The sequence below is a fragment of the Anoplopoma fimbria genome, chromosome 4, assembly GCF_027596085.1.
Source record: "Anoplopoma fimbria isolate UVic2021 breed Golden Eagle Sablefish chromosome 4, Afim_UVic_2022, whole genome shotgun sequence".
Taxonomy (NCBI): domain Eukaryota; kingdom Metazoa; phylum Chordata; class Actinopteri; order Perciformes; family Anoplopomatidae; genus Anoplopoma; species Anoplopoma fimbria.
The window spans coordinates 8,000,820-8,022,181 of NC_072452.1; the positions used below are offsets into that span (position 1 = coordinate 8,000,820).

Here is a 21,362-nt window from a genome sequence, read left to right on the forward strand (position 1 = left end):
TAACATTACAAAAAATGCTGAGGTCATGAGTCTTCATATTGCCGATCAGATCCTACTGACTAATACATCTTTGACAAGCCGCCAACCAAAGCCTCTGAAATATTAAAGTATTTTAAAAAGAACAAGGAAAAAAACAACAGAGTCTAGTCCGTTTACTGAATACAGAGTGAGCAGCACTGAAAAGTAAAACCCTTTGAAAAGCAAATATCATCAACACGACTTCTTTTTTTTTTCAGTTAAACATTTTTTTATTTCATGGAAATACAACAGAATTTCAAATCCTTTACAGGAACATTGTTGTACAGTTTATATTCTTTTTTTGTCCACTTTTTTGTACTTCAAAACATGGTCACTTGTACAACAATATCATAAACAAAGCCTCATGTCACAAATGGAGCCATTGATGACAATAAATTACACTTGCCATGCTAAGGTTTTGAGATGATACATTGGTACCTTCATTTTTGAACTAGATTAACCTTTAAATGAACAATACGTCGGAGTTGAATAAATATGATAAAAAGACACTTGAGTTACAAAAGAAAGTTTGTTCATTCAAAACAGAGCAGAAAAAGATCACAGGGCAGTTTGGGGAGGGTAACTTCTTAATAACTCATTTGTTTTCCTTCATATGAAAAATAATAGGGACAAATTTTGCATATTTTGATAACACTGCTAAATCTAAAGCAAAAGTCCAGCAATAGTAAATACTGACTATATTTAAGAAACTGCCCTTTAATTATAACTGACACTTTAGTTATGTTTTTTTTTTCATTTATGTGCAGAGTATTTCATACGTCTGCTAGACCAACATTATCCATTCACACTCAGAACAGGTTAATCTAGTACAGCACTGTCTTTATACAACCTAGAGGTATTTTCTAATCTTGTTTTGTATTTTTTTTTTTACTCTTGAAAAAGCCAACACATTTACCCAGATGAAGATGTTTCTTTCCTAAATTGTAAATAATATCACTGTATTCATGTACAGAATATAAAAAATCTTTCGGACAGACAAAAGATAGAAAAAAAAAAATACAGTTGATGAGGTTTCCAGCCAGTAGTAGAGAGGCAAGTATATCACAGATGTGTAAATTAAAATATTAATAATTAAAAACAAAAACAATTACAACACTCAACACTTCACTAAGTTCAACAGTGAAATTTACAGCGGAACTTGTACAGAATTAAAATGTGTCAGGAGGAAGCAAGAAAACCAGATTGGTAAATGAAAGCAAATCAAGAATGCAATGTACCTTCATTCCTTTGAAAGCAAGCAGGTGAAGAGGTATTTAAATGCATCATGATGATAGACACTGTGGATCATGAACAAGGGCAAACCAGATTATCATACAAATGAGTGAAGAGATTGCAATGCATCACGATAAACAGGTTTGGGTCATAATAGAGGACACGCATAATGGTAGCACAGGGTGTACTGATGCCTGCGCTAGTATGATTAGTAGCTGTAGTAGCACTTAAGAGCACCATGTTAAAGATCTTTATATAACTTAGAAAATTAGCTAATTATTTAGTCTTTTATTTTAAACATTGTTAGATTTACTTTTGTCTCAGCTCTCGATTTAAAAGTCTGAAAGGCATTGATTAGTCCTAGCGGCCGGGACTTGAAACAAGTGGCTTCAGATCATGTGATAGAGATACTCTTTTGGCATTTGTGTCAGTGGTCTGATCCACAGGTGTGCAGCAGAAGGAATAAGAGGAGGCATGCATGAGTCTGAGGGAGAGCCACACAGATAGTGAAATAAAAGAAAGGAAAGGTGTGAATATACATTTCCGCCTCTGGCCTGGTCCACTTCTGAGGGTTAATGCTTCCAGGATTCAAAGACAGCTACATGTTAGATAGAGGAACAGTTTGAGAGGATCTGTCTTTGGATTCTTAAAGAGTAGAGCCAGCGTGGTAATCTACACCTCTACGAGACCAGGGAGAGGCAGAAATTTGTTTCACAGCTATGTGTTGTGTGTGTGCGTGTGTGTGGAGGGTCTATTTCAACAGGTGGTAGCCAGGGATTGGTGTATAGGAGGCTGGAAACAACGAACGTGTTCCACAGTGGAACTGTCCGTCTCCACTGCCTTCATGTACTTGTTGAGAATGGCAAAGATCTCATTGTTGAGGATCTGGTACTTCCTAATGCGGTCTGCCATCTTCTTTAGGGGCTGAAAGAAAAACGAAAAGAAAGAGGAATAAGTCGGACAATATTAAGAGGTGTGAGCAAATGTAGTGGATAGACGTTTACCCACCACATTCTTGATGATCTCATCCTTGCCGTCCTGCCTTTGGACTTTGAGCAGATGGTAGCAGAAGTCAAAGAGGTCAAAACGACGCTGCTGTCCCAACAGCACAATGATGGCACAGCCGGCCCAGTTCAGCCCATCGCCGAAGCACTGCCTGGAAGGCAAAGCACGTATGATACATGAGTTGTTTTACCATTAACGTGAAACATTTAAAAAATTTAAGGTGTCAGCAAAAGCAAATGCAATTTTGTGCACATTTCCATCAACTAAAATGTAGGCAAGAAGTTGTGACAAGACTACAATATTAATTGTGCAACAGTATCTCATCTCTTCTGAAGTCAAACTAAAAGTGTTTTTATCAGCTGCTGATGGTGACAGAGAAGATGGAAACAATGTGAAATAAAATGTAACTCCACTCTTTTTTATTTTATTTATTTTTTCTCTTTCTGAAGTAGAGCCATGTCATAAGTGGCAGTATGATGAATTATTTGCCTAAAGCAGAAAGAGCAGAAGGAACATCAAGGTGTACTGAAAAAGTTTCCCTTAAGCTTTATGACATCTTCTCTTTCTATACATATCAACTTTTCCACATAAGTTTTGAATAAAAACTTTTGCCATATTTCAGCCATTTCCCCAGAATAAACAATTCAAACACTCAAACATACAAAAAAGAAAGCTCCACAATTTCCTCCATTTTTTTTTTTTTTTTTTTTTAAACAGACTCATGGTATTACATATTGACAAACCAACATGCATCATGTTTTGCTGCAGATGTGGTTGATAGCTGAAAAAGACACACAAATATACAAATGCACTCCAAACCAAACCAGCCAGGTGCCACTTACTCCGCTGTGAACTCGTGGGTGCCCACAGGGATGCAGTAGACAAACTGCATGGCGCTCCACAGGCGGTGGAACTCCATACACTCGTCAACATGCATCACGCCGTTGGTGGGCGGAGGCCCGCGCCACACACCGTCCTGCAGGAAGCTGCGGATGCGCGTCAGGATGACTTCGAACATGGAAAGGCCGCAGCACAGACGCTCTTTGGTCAGAAGGTCCCCCTCACGGGCAATGGCAATTTGCTGGTTAAAAAGAACAGCCGCGATAACTCATTATCATTGTTAGTATTGAAATGTTAAGGGTGAAACAGTTCATCAAGTTTTATACAAAATACTCTTTTGTCGTTTGTCCCTGTTTGTCCCCGTCTGTCTGCCTTCTTAAAGAAAGAGTGATGAACTCACCTGTGGGGTTCCCAACCTCTCAATTAGAGGCACAAGGTGGAGAGGGGCGTACTTGGCTTCCAGCCTTTTCATCCTCACCTCCAGACGCTCTCCCTCTATATAAACACACAAACACAAGGAGGGACATAAATCAATTCGTTTTTTGTTGCTGTTTTTTACCCATCTGCCTTGCATTTAGTGCTTTCAACCCTTTTGTATACCTTTGATGTAGACTCTGGGCAGAATGTTCTGGAAGGGGGCGGCATGAAGCAGGTCACACACTTCCTCCTGGGACTAAGATTTAAGAACAACACGTGATGGTCATTTTAATTCAAAGAACACCACCCACTTTGCTTTATGGACACCCCTAGAGCATGCAGGTAACCATAAAGCAATGTTGATTTTAAATAACCCCCCCCAAATACTCCAAACTGAATTTCTTAACTCAAAATGTTCTAACTAAAGAATAATAGCTTGACAGAAGTACACTGCCATGAGCTCCATCTTCTGACAGATTTCTCAACACTATCTTCATCTTATTATGCAGAGATGAGACATGATGAATGAGTGTGTGTATGTTAATCAAGCCATGGTGACAGCAGGATTATACATTTGTCACAACATCCCATCTAATATGTTTTAGCAGCAAGAGATCAAGTTTACATACATCTTAATGAACTTTAACACTTTTGGGTAAAATGTCAGTGTGTTAGTGGTATTCTAGCCATGTGAGGTCATTCTTAATTATCTAGGTGGTTGTCATGGTGACAGTTAGTTAGTGACGAGAACATGCTATAAATCAAACTAAATGCAGAGAAGCGGCACCCTGAAACTATCTTGGAATCAAAAGGGTGACGAATGAAAAAAAGAGCCATGCAAAGATAAAAAAGAAAAGTAACACGCACACGCACACACACACACACACACACACACACACACACACACACACACACACACACACACACACACACACACACACACACACACACACACACACACACACACACACACACACACACACACACACACACACACACACACACACACTTAAGGTAATCCAAACCAACATACGCACAAACACCCAATACACACGCAGGTTAGTGCAGTCAGACATCACAAGCACCCAGAACCAGAAGAGAGTACAGAGGAAGAAGTGCAGAGTTGATCACAAGACTGTATCAAGAAACTGGCAAGAAACATATTATCACCTCTTCCATGGAAGGGCACAAAAGATTCTATACTACAGCAGCCAGATGTTTGGTTTCTTTTTTTTTTTTTTTTTTTTTTTTTTTTTTTTTTTTTTTTTTTTTTTTTTTTTTTTTTTTTTTTTTTTTTAAACATATACATACACTTCCTTTCCTTTCAAAATAGTATTTTCACTAAATCTTTGGTCAAAATACAAGGAGAGTCAAAATGTCTATATGCTTCCATGGCTGGTTGGAGGTGAAACCGTTTGTGCCAAACTAACATGGTAGAAGAAGAAGAAGAAACAGAAACACAGCAGCCCAAACCAACAAGAGATAGAAGATAAAAAAGACATTCCAATTCCGTGTTATTTAAAGATAAAACCTAAATCCTTACCACCTGTGGTAGTTGCCAGCGTGTAATGAAAAATAGAGTTGCATTTCAGAAAAAAAAACATCAAAGATCAAACATACTCGGGGCAACAAGGACTGGGGGCCTGATAGTTTCTGTCCATCTCAGTTGATTTAGGATGTGAATCAACATCGGAAATTGGAGGGCAGAAACCTCCAGGCACCCAGGTTATTGGTCACCCACACACACACATGGCAGTCAAGACAGCTACAGATTAGTGGACCCTGAGCACTGAGCCTGCTCCGGGACCACAGTAGGGAATTAACACTAGAAAGGCTGGGAAAACAGTGGAATAAAGTGGGGACAGCTAATATGGCAAGGAATAATGATACATAAATAACCTGTAAAAAAATAAAGTAAAAAGAAAAGGACGATAGGGTCAGGGGTTTCATACGGTGATATACATATATTGTAAGAAGGGAAATGTCCTACCAGAGCTTGCTCGATGAGCAGGCAGAAAAGGATGGCATTCCCCACCTCCCTTAAGCTCTGGAAGACATCTGTCTTCAGCTCAGCATACTCAATGATATCCTTGAGCTGATGGTGGAAGAACTCCAAGATACCTGGAATGGCAGAAATGGAACAGCCATGACACATTGTTAACAGTCAAACGTGCAGCCAAGCAGCAAGCGACCACTAAGACATCATTATTTGCTACCAGGATGAATCTATGAGAAGTCAGCAGGTCTACCCTGACCCACATTTGGTCCGAGCATCAGGCCCGAGGGCGGGAAGATCATTAACTGCTGACAGTGAGATCACAGGCAGGACGTCAGGTACAGAACATCAGTAATCTACAGATTACTGAGCCCTCCTCATATGGATATCCCATCTGACTTGCCTCTAATCTGCACATGCAGAGCTCCGGCCAAGATGCGCAGAGGCAGGTGAGGAAATACACCGAGATGCAAAATAAGTAGGAAGAGAAGTGGAGCATCTTTTATTCTTTTAAATAGGACACTTCTGTGTGCCTGATTTGAATTTTATAGCATTTCTGTTGACAAATAGATTATAACTCTTGATCTATATGATGTATCTTTATCAAAATATACCACCTATGCCAAACTTGATTACCATTGTAGCAGAGTTGCTATTTCCCCCGACTTTTAACTGCTTTACAGTGCTGGCTGTTTGATTGTTGTTGATGTAGTGGTTTATATGTTGTCAGCATTTTCTACTGCTGGCTCTGTGCTGCAAATATTTAACTGCGGCTCCAAGTAATCTTTTATTTCAGTAATGGCTCCATGTCCTGACTAAGCTCAAAGAGGGTAGCATGTGCACAAAATTTGCGAGTGGTTGGCAAGGACGGAGCACTGAGCTAGTATTGAAATGGGAATGCGTGGAAGTGAAGTACCGACTGTAGCATAAAATAAATGACCAAAAAAGACCCAATTAGCCATTAATAATAATCTGACTCAAGTGTGGTCCGGTTTCAGATAAATGACCTGATGCGTTTCTGTCTTCAATATATTCACCACACTACTATGCATTTAATAGTAATTAACAGAGTAAAAACTGATGTCATAAACCGAGATAACCCCACATGCACTTTATTCACCCTAACAGTGGAGACTCTGAGCTCACCTGGAGAGCCATACTCGTGGCGCGGTAGGCGGCAGATCTTGGGCATGACTTCTATCAGGGTTTTCACATACTGCAGGATGGTACCTTGTAACTGCAAAGTGACACGGAAGATAGATAGAACACAGCAAGCAAAGGGAAGAGAGGGCACAAAGAGAAAAAAAAGATCACTGTAAGAATCCAGCAAACTCAGGAAGGAAACATGTTTTTAGGGGTGTAATAGAAAATGAAGATAAATACCAGGCTCTTGACAATCTTGAGCAGCTCCTCCATCACTACAGCAATGCCTTGGTAACCAAGGAGACGGCAGATGGTCTTGAAGTGGGGCGGGCCGACAAAGTTCCTGTAGGAGCTGTATATGTGGGAGTAGGCAATGTTCAGAGGCTGAGAAGAGAGGAAGAAACAAGAGGAACAGAAGCCATGTTAATCTGGAACAGTAAGAAGACGGGTTTCCTTTACACATACAAATTCAAGAATCTTTACTGCAATATCATATTCAAGTCATCAGTGGCGCCATACCTTGGACCCATACAGGTAGTAAGGCTGCACGTTAGCTGGCTTGTCTCTTTGAGGCTCCTGGGTGAAGGGAATGGCTGTACGTACAAAGCTGTGGAGAAAGCCATGTTTAAAACCCAAAGGAGAAAAAATAAAAATAAAGGTATTAAATAAAATGTATCTCTGCGAACAAACACAGACAAACTGACCGGTTTGTGGATCCGTTGTAGCAGTAGTTGGGCAGGAAATCGAAGTTGAGCTCCCAGAAGACGTGGAGGGTGATTCGCCCGTAGGGAGCGGAGACGTTGTGGTTGGCCTCGCGGAACATGGCGTCGAAGCTGTCCAGGGTCATGTGCTTGCACAAGAGCCGATGGGTCAGTCTGTTGATCTCCAGCAGCCACTCCAGCTCCTGTTGGAGGAGGGATACAGGGTTTGTATGAGAGCACAGCGTTTGATGAGGATATGAAGGGGGAAAGCTCAGATTTATTAGTGAGACCTGGATGGTATATATCATCTCACCACTATGGAAGTGAGGTCCTCGCTCTCAAAGCGGCTGATGGCATGGTCAAGGGACTTGTACATCGCTGCCGAGATCCTCTGGGTGATCAGACGATTCAGGTCGATAGAGCGACCTAGCAGCTGCAAGAAACAGGAGGAAGAATGGTTAAGAAGATACAGTAGAATACACAAATACATTGCCAAAAATGTATTGCTACATGAGCGATAGAGGACTGTTTCCAGTACCTGCACGTGTCTCTGTTTGAGCAGCGTCTCGTAGCGGTTTGAAGGCGGGTACGGGATGATCACGCCATAGTTTTTACACTCTGCTCTGAAGCGCTTGTCTAGGAGGACGCTGTGAAACACGTAGCATATGATTCATTAGATGACGTTTTTGAGGACTGCTACAATATTTTCCAATAATTCCAAACGTAGAGAGAGGAAGTAACTTCTTATACTGTACCTCCCAGCCATCGCTTTGTAGTAGGCAAATATCTGATCTGCTAACTTGTAGACAAACTGGTCAAAGCAGAGGTTTACCTGAGAGCATAAGAAACACAATGAAGGTGCTGTTTTACACACTGATGTCAAGATTACTGCATTTGAATTTTACTTTTATTCAAACGATGGCCTTAAGATCGTACCTCGGCCTCGATTTCATCATAAAGGAACTGCTTCTTGAACTTGGTGAGAGCGTAGTAGCCGCTGTCGTTGTACAAGTCTAGCGGATACAGCACATATCTGGAGGAGGGAGAATGGTTGGTTATAACACAGTCCGTTTTTTCTCAAGGCACAAAACATAACGCGAGCGTGTTAATTGGGAGTTTTGTCTTACTCCATCATGGAGGGCTCCTTGGTCTCCAGGATGTGGTCGGTAAGGATCCAGGGCATGGACATCTCAATGGGGAACTGGATCCTGCGACCCATGGTCAGCTCCAGGAAGAACTCTCTGAACCACAGCTGGGACAGATCACAGCACTGCTGCAGGGCCTCTGGGCGGAGGAAAGGACACAAGCAGGGAGAGCAGGAGGAAAGAATTAGTTCAAATGTCCACAGGTGTAACACAACAGGTTTATTTTTTTTACAAGAGCTGCATAAATAGAATCTGTCTTTATGGCCTTGTTTGTTATACGATACTATGCAATCTACTCTTTGAGTTTATTCTCACCACTGAAGTTGAGCAGGTGTGTGAAGAAGAAGGAATGTTTGTGGAAGTCTTCAATGGCCACCACTATGGGTCCATCCAGACTGCTGCGGAGCGTCTTCTTAGACCCACTCTTATCTGCTATCAATGATTCCAGCATGGTGCGCACCATGTACAGCTGCAGCGGGAACACAAGGGTAGAAAGACAAAAGACATTACTGACAGCCCGTTTCAGGGTTCTCACTGTTAATGAATTGCCACCACGTTATTAAACATGGATTTGATTATATTTAGCATGTAATATGGAGCTGATTCAAGAGAAGAATTTGCACTATTTTTGGAGAAAAAGGAATGTGGGAATGATTTTACCCTTCAGAATAAAAGCCTTGAACAGAAAAATTGAGTAAGTCAGAAGATATGTGAACGTTATAGCTACTGTGATTCTAGTATACCAGTTCAGACGGTAAACGTTTTCAGTGAAACATTTTGTGTACAGTCAGTACCAACAGCATTCCGTTTTGGCTTATTTCCCAAAGCACCATGATCTATTTCATGTCTCACCTGTGTGCTGGAGGGTCCTACAGCTCTGCGGGGCACTTTGATGTCAAATCCACCTTTTGGGTCCTTCTCCCCCTCAGGCAGGGGTCATTTGGGGGTTCCCTCACCCCATCCCAGTCACACACAGTCTTACGAATGGCCTGAAGAACACTACAGACAAAGAAAAACGGGTTATAGAAGTGCTTTAGGTCTTTAAGAATAAATAAACACAAGAGCCATGAGATAAAGTATAATGTGCATTTGATCAGATCATCATTATGTATGTGCATGTACCTAATGAGGACGTTCTTCTTCTTGCGTACAGCCTGGCGCAGAGGCTCTCTGAGGGTCATCTGGGCAAAGTCCTGCAGCGCTGCGTAGATGGTATTCCTGATGGCCTGGTTGAACACGGACTCCATTCGGCCCATCAGAACCTACACAGTTCATTACACAGCACCGAGATCATCATCATCTTGGTCACAAGGGCTACTGACCATCAACTCAGTATTACTATGATTTGACATTTTGGGAGGTGCACTCATTGAATTTTTCTGCAGAGAGTAAGATAAGAAGTCCAATACTCAATACTTATATATAGCCATTAAAGACGCTCTCCAGACAGTGTTTTAAGACATAAAACCACTCAGCTCTGAATAATAATTTGTGTCTCGTGGTTATCAAGAAAGGTTTCATTACCTAGACAAAATGCTTACATATACATACCTTTATTAAATGAACTCCTTCTCCCTCACTGGTATCTAAGAATAGATACAGCCAGGCTAAGTCTTTGCCCCCTAAGTTTTCCAGCTTCCAGCTCTTGCTTCATATTCAACAGACACACATAAGTGTGCTTTTGATCTTCTCATTTAACCCTGAGCTAAAAAGAAAATAAGTGCATTTCCCAAAATGTCAAACTATTTATTTAAGGTGAACAATAAATGACATCAGAGATGTTTGATGCATAGCTTCTCATGTATGTGCAGAGAACATTTCTTTTGACAATCAGCTGATGAATGCATCAATAATAAAGCTACTCGACACCCGTCAAGGTCGCCAGTGTTTTACCTGCAGCCCTTTGATCATGGCAATGACCTCCACCAGGGCGAATTTCTCCTCACTGGTGTAATTGTATCGCGTGGCTCGTTCATACTCCTCCGCTGTGCCTGGACAGTCCTTGTTACAGAATTTATCCGTGGGATGGACCAGCTTCCAAGAGTACTGAAATAGACAGGGAGCGCTATAAATAGATCAACCCGACAACGATCAATTTCAAAACCACAAAACCTTTCATTCCTAAAACCCCACACATATTGACTGCTGCACAAGCGCTTTTCCCATACACAAACGCAATCGACCCTTTCGCTCTAACTCACAACTTCCATGACGTGCGTGCTCCACTTGGACAGCAGCTGCAGACCCCTCAGAGCGAGGTCGAACAGCTCTCGGTACTCCTCGTCGGACTTCTGGCTGTCCAGGCCCGAGCCCGTCACCACCTCGCTGTTGCTGTAGCGCGCCAGCTCCGAGATGAAGCGGATGTGGTCCTCCCTGATCTGCACCATCTGCTCGCACAGGTTGTACTGTGGCGAGATGCTGCTTTGGGTGCACGTCCACCTGGGCACAAAAAGGAGAAGGTGGAGGGTTTTTGGTGGGTAGGCGGGAGCAGATGGCGCGATGGTCAACGATGGCTGGTTTTGTGCTTGAGAGCATTTCTGTACACTATGTCTATAGATGGCTAGACAGGTCCTCTTACTTGGACTTGTTTTCTTCGTAGTGGGCGCTCGTCTCAATGTAGCGGGACAACTCTATCTGCATGTCTCCGAATAGTGGCACCACTTGGAGCTGAAAAATACAGTAAAAAAAGAAAAATGGCTCACACTCAAGTCACGCACACAAACACAACTCTGGATAAAAGAAATGCTGAAAAAGCAAAAGCCTTACTTTGAAGAACTTGTCAATCTTGCTCAGGTTGATCCTCTTTTTGGCATCGAGTTTATAGATATTACTCACGTTCCCATCCATCAGGTACAGACCGAAACCCATCACCTGACACACGGAGAGAGGTCGGTTGTTTTACACTTTAGCCAGCTAAAGATCACACTATTTACTGTTCTGGGTTGGCAGCAGAAAAAGATGTGTGTACCTTAAGCAGCATGTGTTTCTCGCTGGGCGTCAAATACATCTTGTTCTCATAATAGTCGACACAGATGTTGACAATGTCTGCCAGAAGCTCCTCGTAGCCAGGAATCACCTCCAACTGCTGGTGCAGGCACTACATGCAAACAGAGACAGAGCGACAGGTCACCTTCACTTAAATTCATCTGCAGATGTGATGGCCGCATGAAGCCTTATGAGGCTTTTGGGCTTTCTTTCTATTTGTGCCTCAAAAGCTTCAAAGCCTCAAAAGCAGCAAACACAGTGACATCTTGTGGCTCACCAAACGTATAACATCCTTCTACAGGCACCACAACACCTCTGTCATTTTTATGGTTTTTGTCTCACATGTGTGCAATAAAAGTTCAACAATTTGTGCTACACTAAATGTAGATGGTATTGTGTACGATACTTAAAAGCAGGCAGTTACTAACAAGTGGCTAAAAAAGACCCAAAACTCTAATTAATTCACTATATCTCTAAATAGAAAATAGTTGTTTGCTGCTATAACAATGCTCTGAATATCGCATTTAGCACTTTTAAGTTTGAAATCATCTGCCAGTTTAACAGTAACACACAAAACTATCTGACTACCAGTCTCATTCTCTTCATTCTTTGTCCTCATTATCTGAGCAAATGGGTTTGCATAGAGCAGGTCAGATGTTAATGTTTTGGTTAATAGCTCAATTGCCCGTAAAACGCTTTCATTCAGACTGCACAACCTGTCAAGTCACCTTTGAAGAGTAAAAATGTAGGTCAGTCATCTGCTCAGTTTGTCGAGAAAGTCTGCAGTATTAGGATAGCACGTTGCTGTAAGTCTGTATTATTACAAACCACGGGTCGTTTCTTTCACAAAGATACACTGAAAAAGCCTTGAAACATCTTAAAACAGTGGTAAGAGCAAAAAAAAGTCAAGTTAATTAAATTAGAAAGCCTTCAGTCCTCCCATGTCCTTACATAGTTACACATTTTTACACCACATGTTGTAAAGACAGTCTGGAGTCTGCACACCAACCTGAGTGATCCTGTTGTGGTTGGCTAAAAACATGGAGAGGTTCTGGGACTCCTGGATGGACTGAGGGTCGGCCATCTTCCTCAAGAATTGAGCAGCCCTGGAAGCAGAAAAGGAGAGCGATGTAATCTTGGCTTGAACTAAACTATTCTACATTAGGAATCCTTCATTCGTGGATCACTACCTTTTGTAGGCAGAGTGATCATTCTTGACGCTGCACTTCATGTTCTTCAGTTCGTCCAGCACTGCAAACATGTTAATAAATTTGCCCAGAGTGAGCAGGTAGGCCTCAGACACAAAGTCCTTCCTTCTCTCAGCGTGACACAGGCGCTTCACTTCGCTGCAGAAACGTTCTATGGCTTTTCGCTGTAAAGACAAGAAAATCAGGACAAAGGGAATTGTTAGAATTAAAAAACAATGTCTGTGTCCCAAAAGACACCAAACATGCAAACTCTGAAATGAAAATGTGTGTCATTGTATGAACACAACTGTAGGCTTTTTTTGTAAGACAGCCGGTTTTACCTGGAAGTACATGAACTTCATGAGCTTGGTGACCTCAGGTTCCAAGACCTCCACCGTTTTCTCATAGATCTCCACTCTGTTGGGCTGCTCGTTGCATTTCACCTAGCAAACAGAAGAGGGCGCCATCAAACAGCTTGATTTGGCAGTAGCAGTACAGTTTGTTTAGTTCAGCTAATTCATTCAACATTATAGTTTGTTTGTGGGTTTTGATAAGAAGGGTTATTTTTTTTTCTCTCTTACATATTTTTCCCACAATAAAGGAATCTCGTTTTCATATATGTATAAGCTGCAATTTTCCAGTTTGGGGAAAAATATTATGATCAATAATGAAGTCACCCAGGTAACCGAGGTCGATCTCAGATTTATCTTTAGTGCAGGAAATCCGCTGACAGCTCAACTTCTTATTCTGTGACTGAATGACGTCAGGTTTGGTATGAGACACATTTCATGTTCAGAAACCTTTGCCATGGTTACAAGTTTCTATGAGCTTTGTCTGCGTTGTCAGAGTGCCAAGTGATAAGGTACTTGCAGGTTGAACATTCTAGTGTGACAAACACAGTGTGAAAACTTTAACAGAAATTCAAGTTACAAACATTTCTTAGTCTCAGTCTGCTGATCAAGATCTGATCACAAAAGGAAAAGACTTCAACAGAGACACAATAAATAGTAAGAGATAAGGTACCTTATTAAGAAAAAATGTGTGTGTCTTTGTGTATGTGTGTGTGTGTGTGTGTGTGTGTGTGTGTGTGTGTGTGTGTGTGTGTGTGTGTGTGTGTGTGTGTGTGTGTGTGTGTGTGTGTGTGTGTGTGTGTGTTACCTGGGGAATGGCTCTGGAGCAGCTTCTCCAAGTGTAAAGCATCACAGCATATTCATGTCCTTCCTCCAGCATCTCATTCTGCACAAATTATCCAGACAAAATTAAACAAAGACATCATTCATTATTAATGCACAGTTGCAGGAAATATTGTACGTATACTAACACATATTTTTCTTCCTACCTGTAGTGCTATTTGTTAGTCTGGATATTTTTGGTGTGAGTTGTTTTGTTTTGTAAAAACTATAAAGTATCAAACATATTGGGATATAATGTAGGAACTATGTTTGAAAGAAAATTGTTCCTTAAAGAAACTGCTCACAACAAGGTCTGTGAATCATTACATTACATTACATTACAGTCATTTAGCAGACGCTTTTATCCAAAGCGACTTACAGGAAGTGTATTCAACATAGGTATTCAAGAGAACTACTAGTCACCAGAAGTCATAAGTGCATCTCCTTTCTTAAACAAGCATCTTAAAGCATAAGCCAGAGCAAAAGTATAGTGCAGAGGCAAATTACTACGAGAACAATAATTGCAACAGACTAATACGAATATAATAAGTGCTACAAACTACTACGAATAGGATAAGTGCAGTAAACAAATACGAATTCAATAAGTGCAGCGAACTGATACGAATACAGTAAGTGCAACAACTAATACGAATGCAATAAATGCTACGAGGAAGACTCAGGGTAGTACTTCTTGAAGAGGTGAGTTTTCAGTCTGCGCCTAAAGACTCAATCATCTTGAGTAACCGTTTCATGATTTCTGCAAAGAAACATTGCTGTTTAGTTTTTCTAATGTTTTTTTTGGGGCGCTTTGAGCATCACGAGCGGAGTGCCATATTGTCCCGTAATATTCAAGAGAAGGCAGACATCTCTATGACCGATATCTCCAAAACTAGGCAGCTCACACCAATATAATCTAGGAAACGTGTATTTTATATTTCGGGAAGATGAGTCACATATTTCAGGATGAATGGGGCTTGGTGAATATTTTAGCAGGGGGAACATTCCTCCTCATTCAGAAGTAGGTGAGACAGATTTCAGAATTACTCTGGCTAAAGAGAGGAGTAACCTCAAATAGACCATCTTCAACCTCAATAGCACTTCCCGATTAAATAAAGCACTACTTCCCCTCTTTGCCAGTCAAATCACAGACTCCACTCATTCACCATCAGGGGGAAGAGGTTTACTGGTCCATTGCCTGCCTGATCCACCAGTGTGTAAGGGAGGTTTGTGTCTATGTGAGTGTGTGCCTGCGTATGTGTCTGTGTGTGTGCCCTGCACAGGCCTCGCCAACTCCTGACAAAAGAGCCAAATGATAATCAATTCACAAAAAACAAGGCTCGCTTTAAGGGAGTGAGGCTGCTTCCCACAGTCGGATTAGTGTTCACTGAAAGGGGAACAACAACTATTCAGGACAAGACAAGCAAATATTGATTCAACCAATCGGATGTGGAAAAAAAACAAAACTTTGTGATGGCAAGTCATGACTTTTTTTTTTTTTAAACTGGAGCACATTTCTCACCATGCTGGAGTGGACTGTAGCTTGCTCTATATAACGGGCGATGCCGGTCACGAATGCATTCCTGTCTTCAAAGTTGGTGTCAAAGTTCGCCTGTAGATGGACGGAGAAAAGAGATAAAGATGGTGCATTGAAAATGTCTGAACTGCTTGGGGATGACGGCGGGTGGCGGCGACGGCGTGTGTGTGAGCGTGTACCTGGTACATGATGGAGGAGGGAGGGGGCTCGATGCATGGCTGCTGGTCCGGGAGGGGCAGCTCCTCCAGCAGGTCCACATTGGACAGGGCATCCTCCAGGGTCACGTGGGTCGTCATGGTAACGAGGCGTCACTCACACTCAACACCACAGTCTGAGAGAAGACAGAAAGAAGAGAGCGAGAGAGCGAGGACATGAGATAAGGGTACTTGTACTCCGGCGGGTTATTCTGCAGGTGCTTGCGGGTACGTAGAAAGATTGTGTGGTATATTTGATAAAATATATAATACAATTTGGTTAAATAAATATATCCACATATTGAGTCAGTACAAATAAACACTGTATGTAAAAACTAAAAATACATGAATAATTAGCAAGTGAGCCGAGAAGTTGAAACAGTTCTCTAAAAGTAATGGCTGAATGGATTAAATAGATAAAAGTCTCGTTGAGTAACCTGTTAAAAAAGTCACCTAAACTGTAAGCTAAAAGCAACCGTAAAATGGTTGAAAATCCAATAGGTATTAAAAGGTCATGGATGACTGTAGTCAGATGATGCAATGTTAATGAATTTCACTCAAACATATCCCCCCCAATATTCTCATGACGTGTCTAGACACCACTTCCTCTTATGAAGTCTGTAAACCCTGCACCTGTATCCTCTTCTATTCTCTCTGGGGAAATGAAGGGCAGAGGCCCCTCACATTTTCCTTTTTTACTTTTCATTTGACTAGAGGCTTTTTTTTTTTTTAAGCTTATAATTCTTGAATGCAAAGTCCTGGAAAGCTCATTGATCCTCGAGAGTCTGGCAGAGACTGACATTTTGACAAACACAACATATGCTGTCCTGTGAAGGCAGTAGGCTTCAGGCAAGCTGACTTTATGTATTTTTATGAAATAAACTCAATATAGGGTGGTATGCTATATATGAACACAGAATCCTCCATACTGGGAATAAATGGCTGAACCCATTTGAAACAGTACCGCCATTGCCGGGCTGTCTTCCTCCTCATCCTCATTATAAAACACCAGCCCAGCCAAAGCAGTGGGTAAAAGCAGTGTGTGTGTATGCGCCCACCCGTATATCATGTGCCTCTCCGTAATGTGTGTTTTACGTCTGACCTGGCAGACAGGGCTGACAGGGCCGATAATCAGCTTAATATTCACAGCCAGAGAGAGCTCGGCTACAGCTGAGAGGGCCAGGGGCCAAAGAGGAAAGAGGCAAACGGGGCTGTCTCTCTTCTCCTCGCCATTGTAAGACAAGAGCATTCAATAACAGAAGGTAAAGTGTTGCATCAAGTTGTACAATTGTAAATGGATGCAGTCATTTTATATTCAATACTGTTAAAGTTGGTATCATAGGGGGTCTTACATAGTCCAAAAAAATTATATTTCTCCTGGAAGACAAATGCCATCAAATGAACAGATAGATGAACCACAGTGATACTTACACACACACACACACACACACACACACACACACACACACACACACACACACACACACACACACACACACACACACACACACACACACACACACACACACACACACACACACACACACACACACACGACAGTCAACGCATGTAAATATCAAACAGCTGTATGCTGACGAATGTCTAAATGTAAATCCAAAGTGTTTTATCAGTATGTCCTTTACAAAGAGTATCCCTCTACTTGTTTTTCCTATCAATTTGATCGCTAGCGTGGAAATACGGTACTTCACGTCGCCTACCCAACACATTCACTGAGGCACATTGTTGTTGACCATGCCCACTCACATAGGCATGATCACAGCCGACACGAAAAAGGAGGCGGGTGGAGTTTCCTGTAACATCAAACTGTCATAGTTAACAAACACTGAGTTTATATTTGCATGAGGTAAGCCACCGGTCTTGAGGCCAAAATGTATACGGATGGCTGAGTCATCAAACTTCTAATGAAACTTTAGTGAGCAACACTTCAGTGTATTGGCACAGAATATATACGGTTATAAGATGTATTTATTTAGAGTGAGGCTTACTGGATTCTTATGTCAAAAATATGTTGTTATGTCTCCTGTTCTGCCATTATGAGTGATATTGATATTGTCAAATTCTATATTTCTTTTCTATTTTCGTTGTAGCACACTGACACTGACATGCTGGGAGTTGTAGTCATTTGCAGAAACCTTTTATTTATTTTCGGTAGAAATGAAGATGTGACTAATTTTGATACACAGAATTAGTCACATCATCAGAGTCTTTTGCAAAAAAGCAAAAGACTCTGATGAAGACTTAGGCCCTGTGCTGCTGCAACTATGTAATGTTAAAGTTTTTGACTGTCGTTTCCTCTGTTCTTTCCACTGCTGTGACTTTACAACCTGGATTCACACCCTCTGATGCTTTGAAGACTCTGCTGGTTATTTTTAACTGTTCAGCTTATAGAAAATGAAACAAGCAGCTCACTACAAGAGGTTCTGTCAGGCAGACAAACACGCTCAGTGCTACTAAACTCCCATCTGTGCTTGGGAATACAGACGGGGACTGAAGCCTGGGCTGGCTGAATAAACTTTCCCACCCTGTACCCGTCGCTGTTCAACAGTTGGTGTGTCTGTGTGTGTGTGTGTGTGTGTGTGTGTGTGTGTGTGTGTGTGTGTGTGTGTGTGTGTGTGTGTGTGTGTGTGTGTGTGTGTGTGTGTGTGTGTGTGTGCATCATCACAAAGCAAAGGGCCCCTTCATTCCCTTCTGGACACTTAGTAACCGAGCTGTGGGCCTGTTTCACACCGGAACATCCAAGTGAGACCACACAAGACAACTTTTTCCCCCAGAAATCACATACAGAAGCACTGGGACATCCATAATATGCACAGCAAAATGCCCTCTGGCCAATCTGGCATTCTAACTAAAACTGCTATATATGAAGAGCTTGGGTCAGATCTCATGACAGCACTAAACCATGAGGATCATGAGGCTTTGAGGAAGTGCTCAAAATATTACACCTCAAAAGAAGAATGGGGAATGAGGAAGAGTAGGAGAAATACCAAAATAGCAAAGAAGCAGCATTTTTTAGAAGAACAGCTCTACCAGTATGTGCTGCGAGGCGTGTGTGTGTGTAATACATCTTGTCTGAGAGAAAGACAGATAGAGAGAAAGTGTGTCAACTCCAGGGTCACACCACTCAGAGGGATCTCCCCCTAAAGGCAATCTTTGTAATATATATATATATATATATTCATCCTCACAATAACATGAGACCCGATCAGCGTGGAAGAAATCTTTACGGCGAGCACTCATTCATTCACTGACAAACCCACACACACACACACACCCACACCCACACACTGTCCACACCAGTCACATGTGTGTTCCAGCAGCATCTGTGCGGTCCACAGAGCGTCCTCGTCATGTGTAGGACGCTGGCTGGCGTTTTGAACGACTGATTGATTGTCATTTCAGAGACAAGCCTCGCAAAACTGCTGTCGTCTCATGATCCCCATGATGTCACGCTCTCCTTTTACAACCAAATAACAATGAACATAACACACATATGCAACGAGGGGGGGGAGAAAAAAACAAAACATACGCCTGGCTCACATGACCGAGCTTGACAGATAGGGAGGACGGTAAACAAAAAGCAAAACTGACAGCGTGCAGTATCAAACCCGAAACATATGATATGTGCCAGGCAAATGGTTTCTGTTCATCATAGTTTTCTCTGCACTTGCCTCTACTTCTCTTTTCTTTTTTTGGTTGGGTTGTTTATTCATGTTTACAGTCCTTGGTCTTTCCGTCTTTGTCTCTCAATTTGTTAACAGAAAACAGCAGCAGCACCATCAGCTGCTTATGGCTGCTTATGAGGTAATAGCTACATTGATGCTTGTAACATGGTAGGGTATCTCAACTATGACGAAAGAAAATCCAACAGCCACATCATGGGGATACTACTAGGGCCGACACTAATGGTTATTTTTATTATCGAATGTCCATCTCAGAGCTCAAGACTACATTACATTACATTACATTACAGACGCTTTTATCCAAAGCGACTTACAATAAGTCTATTCAACATAGGTATTCTTATGTCTGGCTTTGTCTGACCAACAAAGCCAAATGACCTACGATTTACAATGACATAGAACAGAGAAGGGGTAACAATGCTCACATTCTGGAACCTGGAGATAGGGAATATTTTTGCACGTTTGCTCAAATTTATGATGAATCATTTCCTACTGATGGGCTAATCAATGAATCAATTCATCATCGACAAAGATATTACAGTGATATCACCGAGGGGGAGATAACCTGAAGACAAAATGGCACGAGCGAGCAATAACCTACACATCCTCAGTCTTTCATACACATATAACCTACACATCCTCAGTCTTTCATACACATATAACCTACACATCCTCAGTCTTTCATACACATATAACCTACACATCCTCAGTCTTTCATACACATACATCTATTGCATGTCTGCCTCGAGTCTCTATCTCTGCTGCTCTTGTCATTTTGGACTATACAATAAGAATACTGGGGATGTATCATTTGCTATGGATCAGTATTAGCAGCAGCAAAGGCTCCACAGGATGTCATTACATCACTGCTTGTTGGCGTACAGATTTACAACTCAGCGAGTCTGCATCAGCAGCACGTTCATGTTTCTACTCCAAGTCACTGGACGGATACATAATAACCACAGGATCCAAACGGGATCAGACGGAGGCTCGGGCATAGGATGACAGGGACATTGCTTAGACATTTGTGTGAAACGGAAGTAGATGAACCTGTCATCCGTGCCTCCAGTTACAGGGCCTGCCTGCCTGCCTGCCATGATGGCTGTGGAAACCTCCATAATGCATGAACACTGTGTGCCCTGCTTGGCCGATGGGTCAAGATTGGCGAAACAGGAGATGAGAATTAAAAAAAAAAAGGGGAAACATGATGAAAGAGAGGTGTTGTGAAATGCGCTCTCCTCCCGATCGCAGCGGACATGTCTTTGCTCTGTGCAGCGATGGTTACCCAGGTCAGAAAGAAACCCCCCCCTCAGCCTCTCCCCTGATCCATCTCCCACCAAGTGCACTTGCTCCACAGTAACCCTCTCCTCTCCTCTCCTCACCCCACCCATCGTCGGCGGACTGGGGGATCCCATTCATGTGTCAGAATAATCCGCGACAAAAAAAAAAAAAAACCGCTACATTCAATCCGGGTCACGAGGCGGCGATTTATCACCGATCGGGGTTGATATCTTATCTGTGCACGGATGGAGAAGTAACGGGAGTGATGCAAGGAGGAAAGGGAGGAAGAAGAAGAAGGAAAAAGAAAAACCACCCCAGCCCTCCAGCGTCTCCAGCCCATCATCACCACCCAGCGCACATCCCCAAGCCCCGTCCATCCCCGGCGCTGCGGCTCCATCCGACGCTACATTGTTGCAACACTTACCTGCAAATCGCATGTCCGTCCAGAGAGCAGCAGAGGCGGGCGGCGCGGCGGTGTGCGACGGCGATACAATGTTTGCTGAGCGTTTCCTTTTTTTTTTTTTTTTTTTTTTTTTTTTTTTCCCCTTCTCGTCTTCTGTGCCGATTGATGCTCTAGTTTCGCCCCGCTCCTACCCAGAGCTAATCCACCCCACACAAAGAGCAGAAAATGGCTGCAAGTGCATTTTCTTAAAGGGGCAGTCACAGCACGAGTGATGGTTGATGGTGGAGGGCCCCCCACCCCACCCCGACATGTTGATCCTATTCATTTTATTTAGTACGTTTTAAATGTGTTTTTTTTATATATGTGTGTTTGAACCTGTGGAGAATTTGCTTGTTTTTCACATTATT

The 21,362-nt window shown here is 42.2% G+C and overlaps 1 protein-coding gene across 1 annotated transcript; it reads right to left on the minus strand.

The window, feature by feature from the left end:
• Positions 1-251: 251 nt before the first annotated feature.
• Positions 252-21,155, minus strand: cyfip2 (cytoplasmic FMR1 interacting protein 2). Its single transcript, XM_054597202.1, is given in 31 exon segments — positions 252-2,175; positions 2,260-2,407; positions 3,099-3,337; positions 3,497-3,591; positions 3,697-3,769; positions 5,504-5,634; positions 6,656-6,746; positions 6,893-7,036; positions 7,172-7,259; positions 7,357-7,556; positions 7,667-7,786; positions 7,892-8,000; positions 8,109-8,185; positions 8,290-8,386; positions 8,481-8,637; positions 8,814-8,967; positions 9,351-9,424; positions 9,427-9,497; positions 9,621-9,760; positions 10,392-10,544; positions 10,700-10,937; positions 11,077-11,165; positions 11,265-11,369; positions 11,467-11,595; positions 12,493-12,589; positions 12,674-12,855; positions 13,012-13,113; positions 13,829-13,906; positions 15,362-15,451; positions 15,556-15,707; positions 20,977-21,155. Coding segments are annotated over 30 exon segments (3,756 nt in total). The 5' UTR covers positions 15,673-15,707; positions 20,977-21,155; the 3' UTR covers positions 252-2,007.
• Between the last annotated feature and the right edge of the window lie 207 nt (positions 21,156-21,362).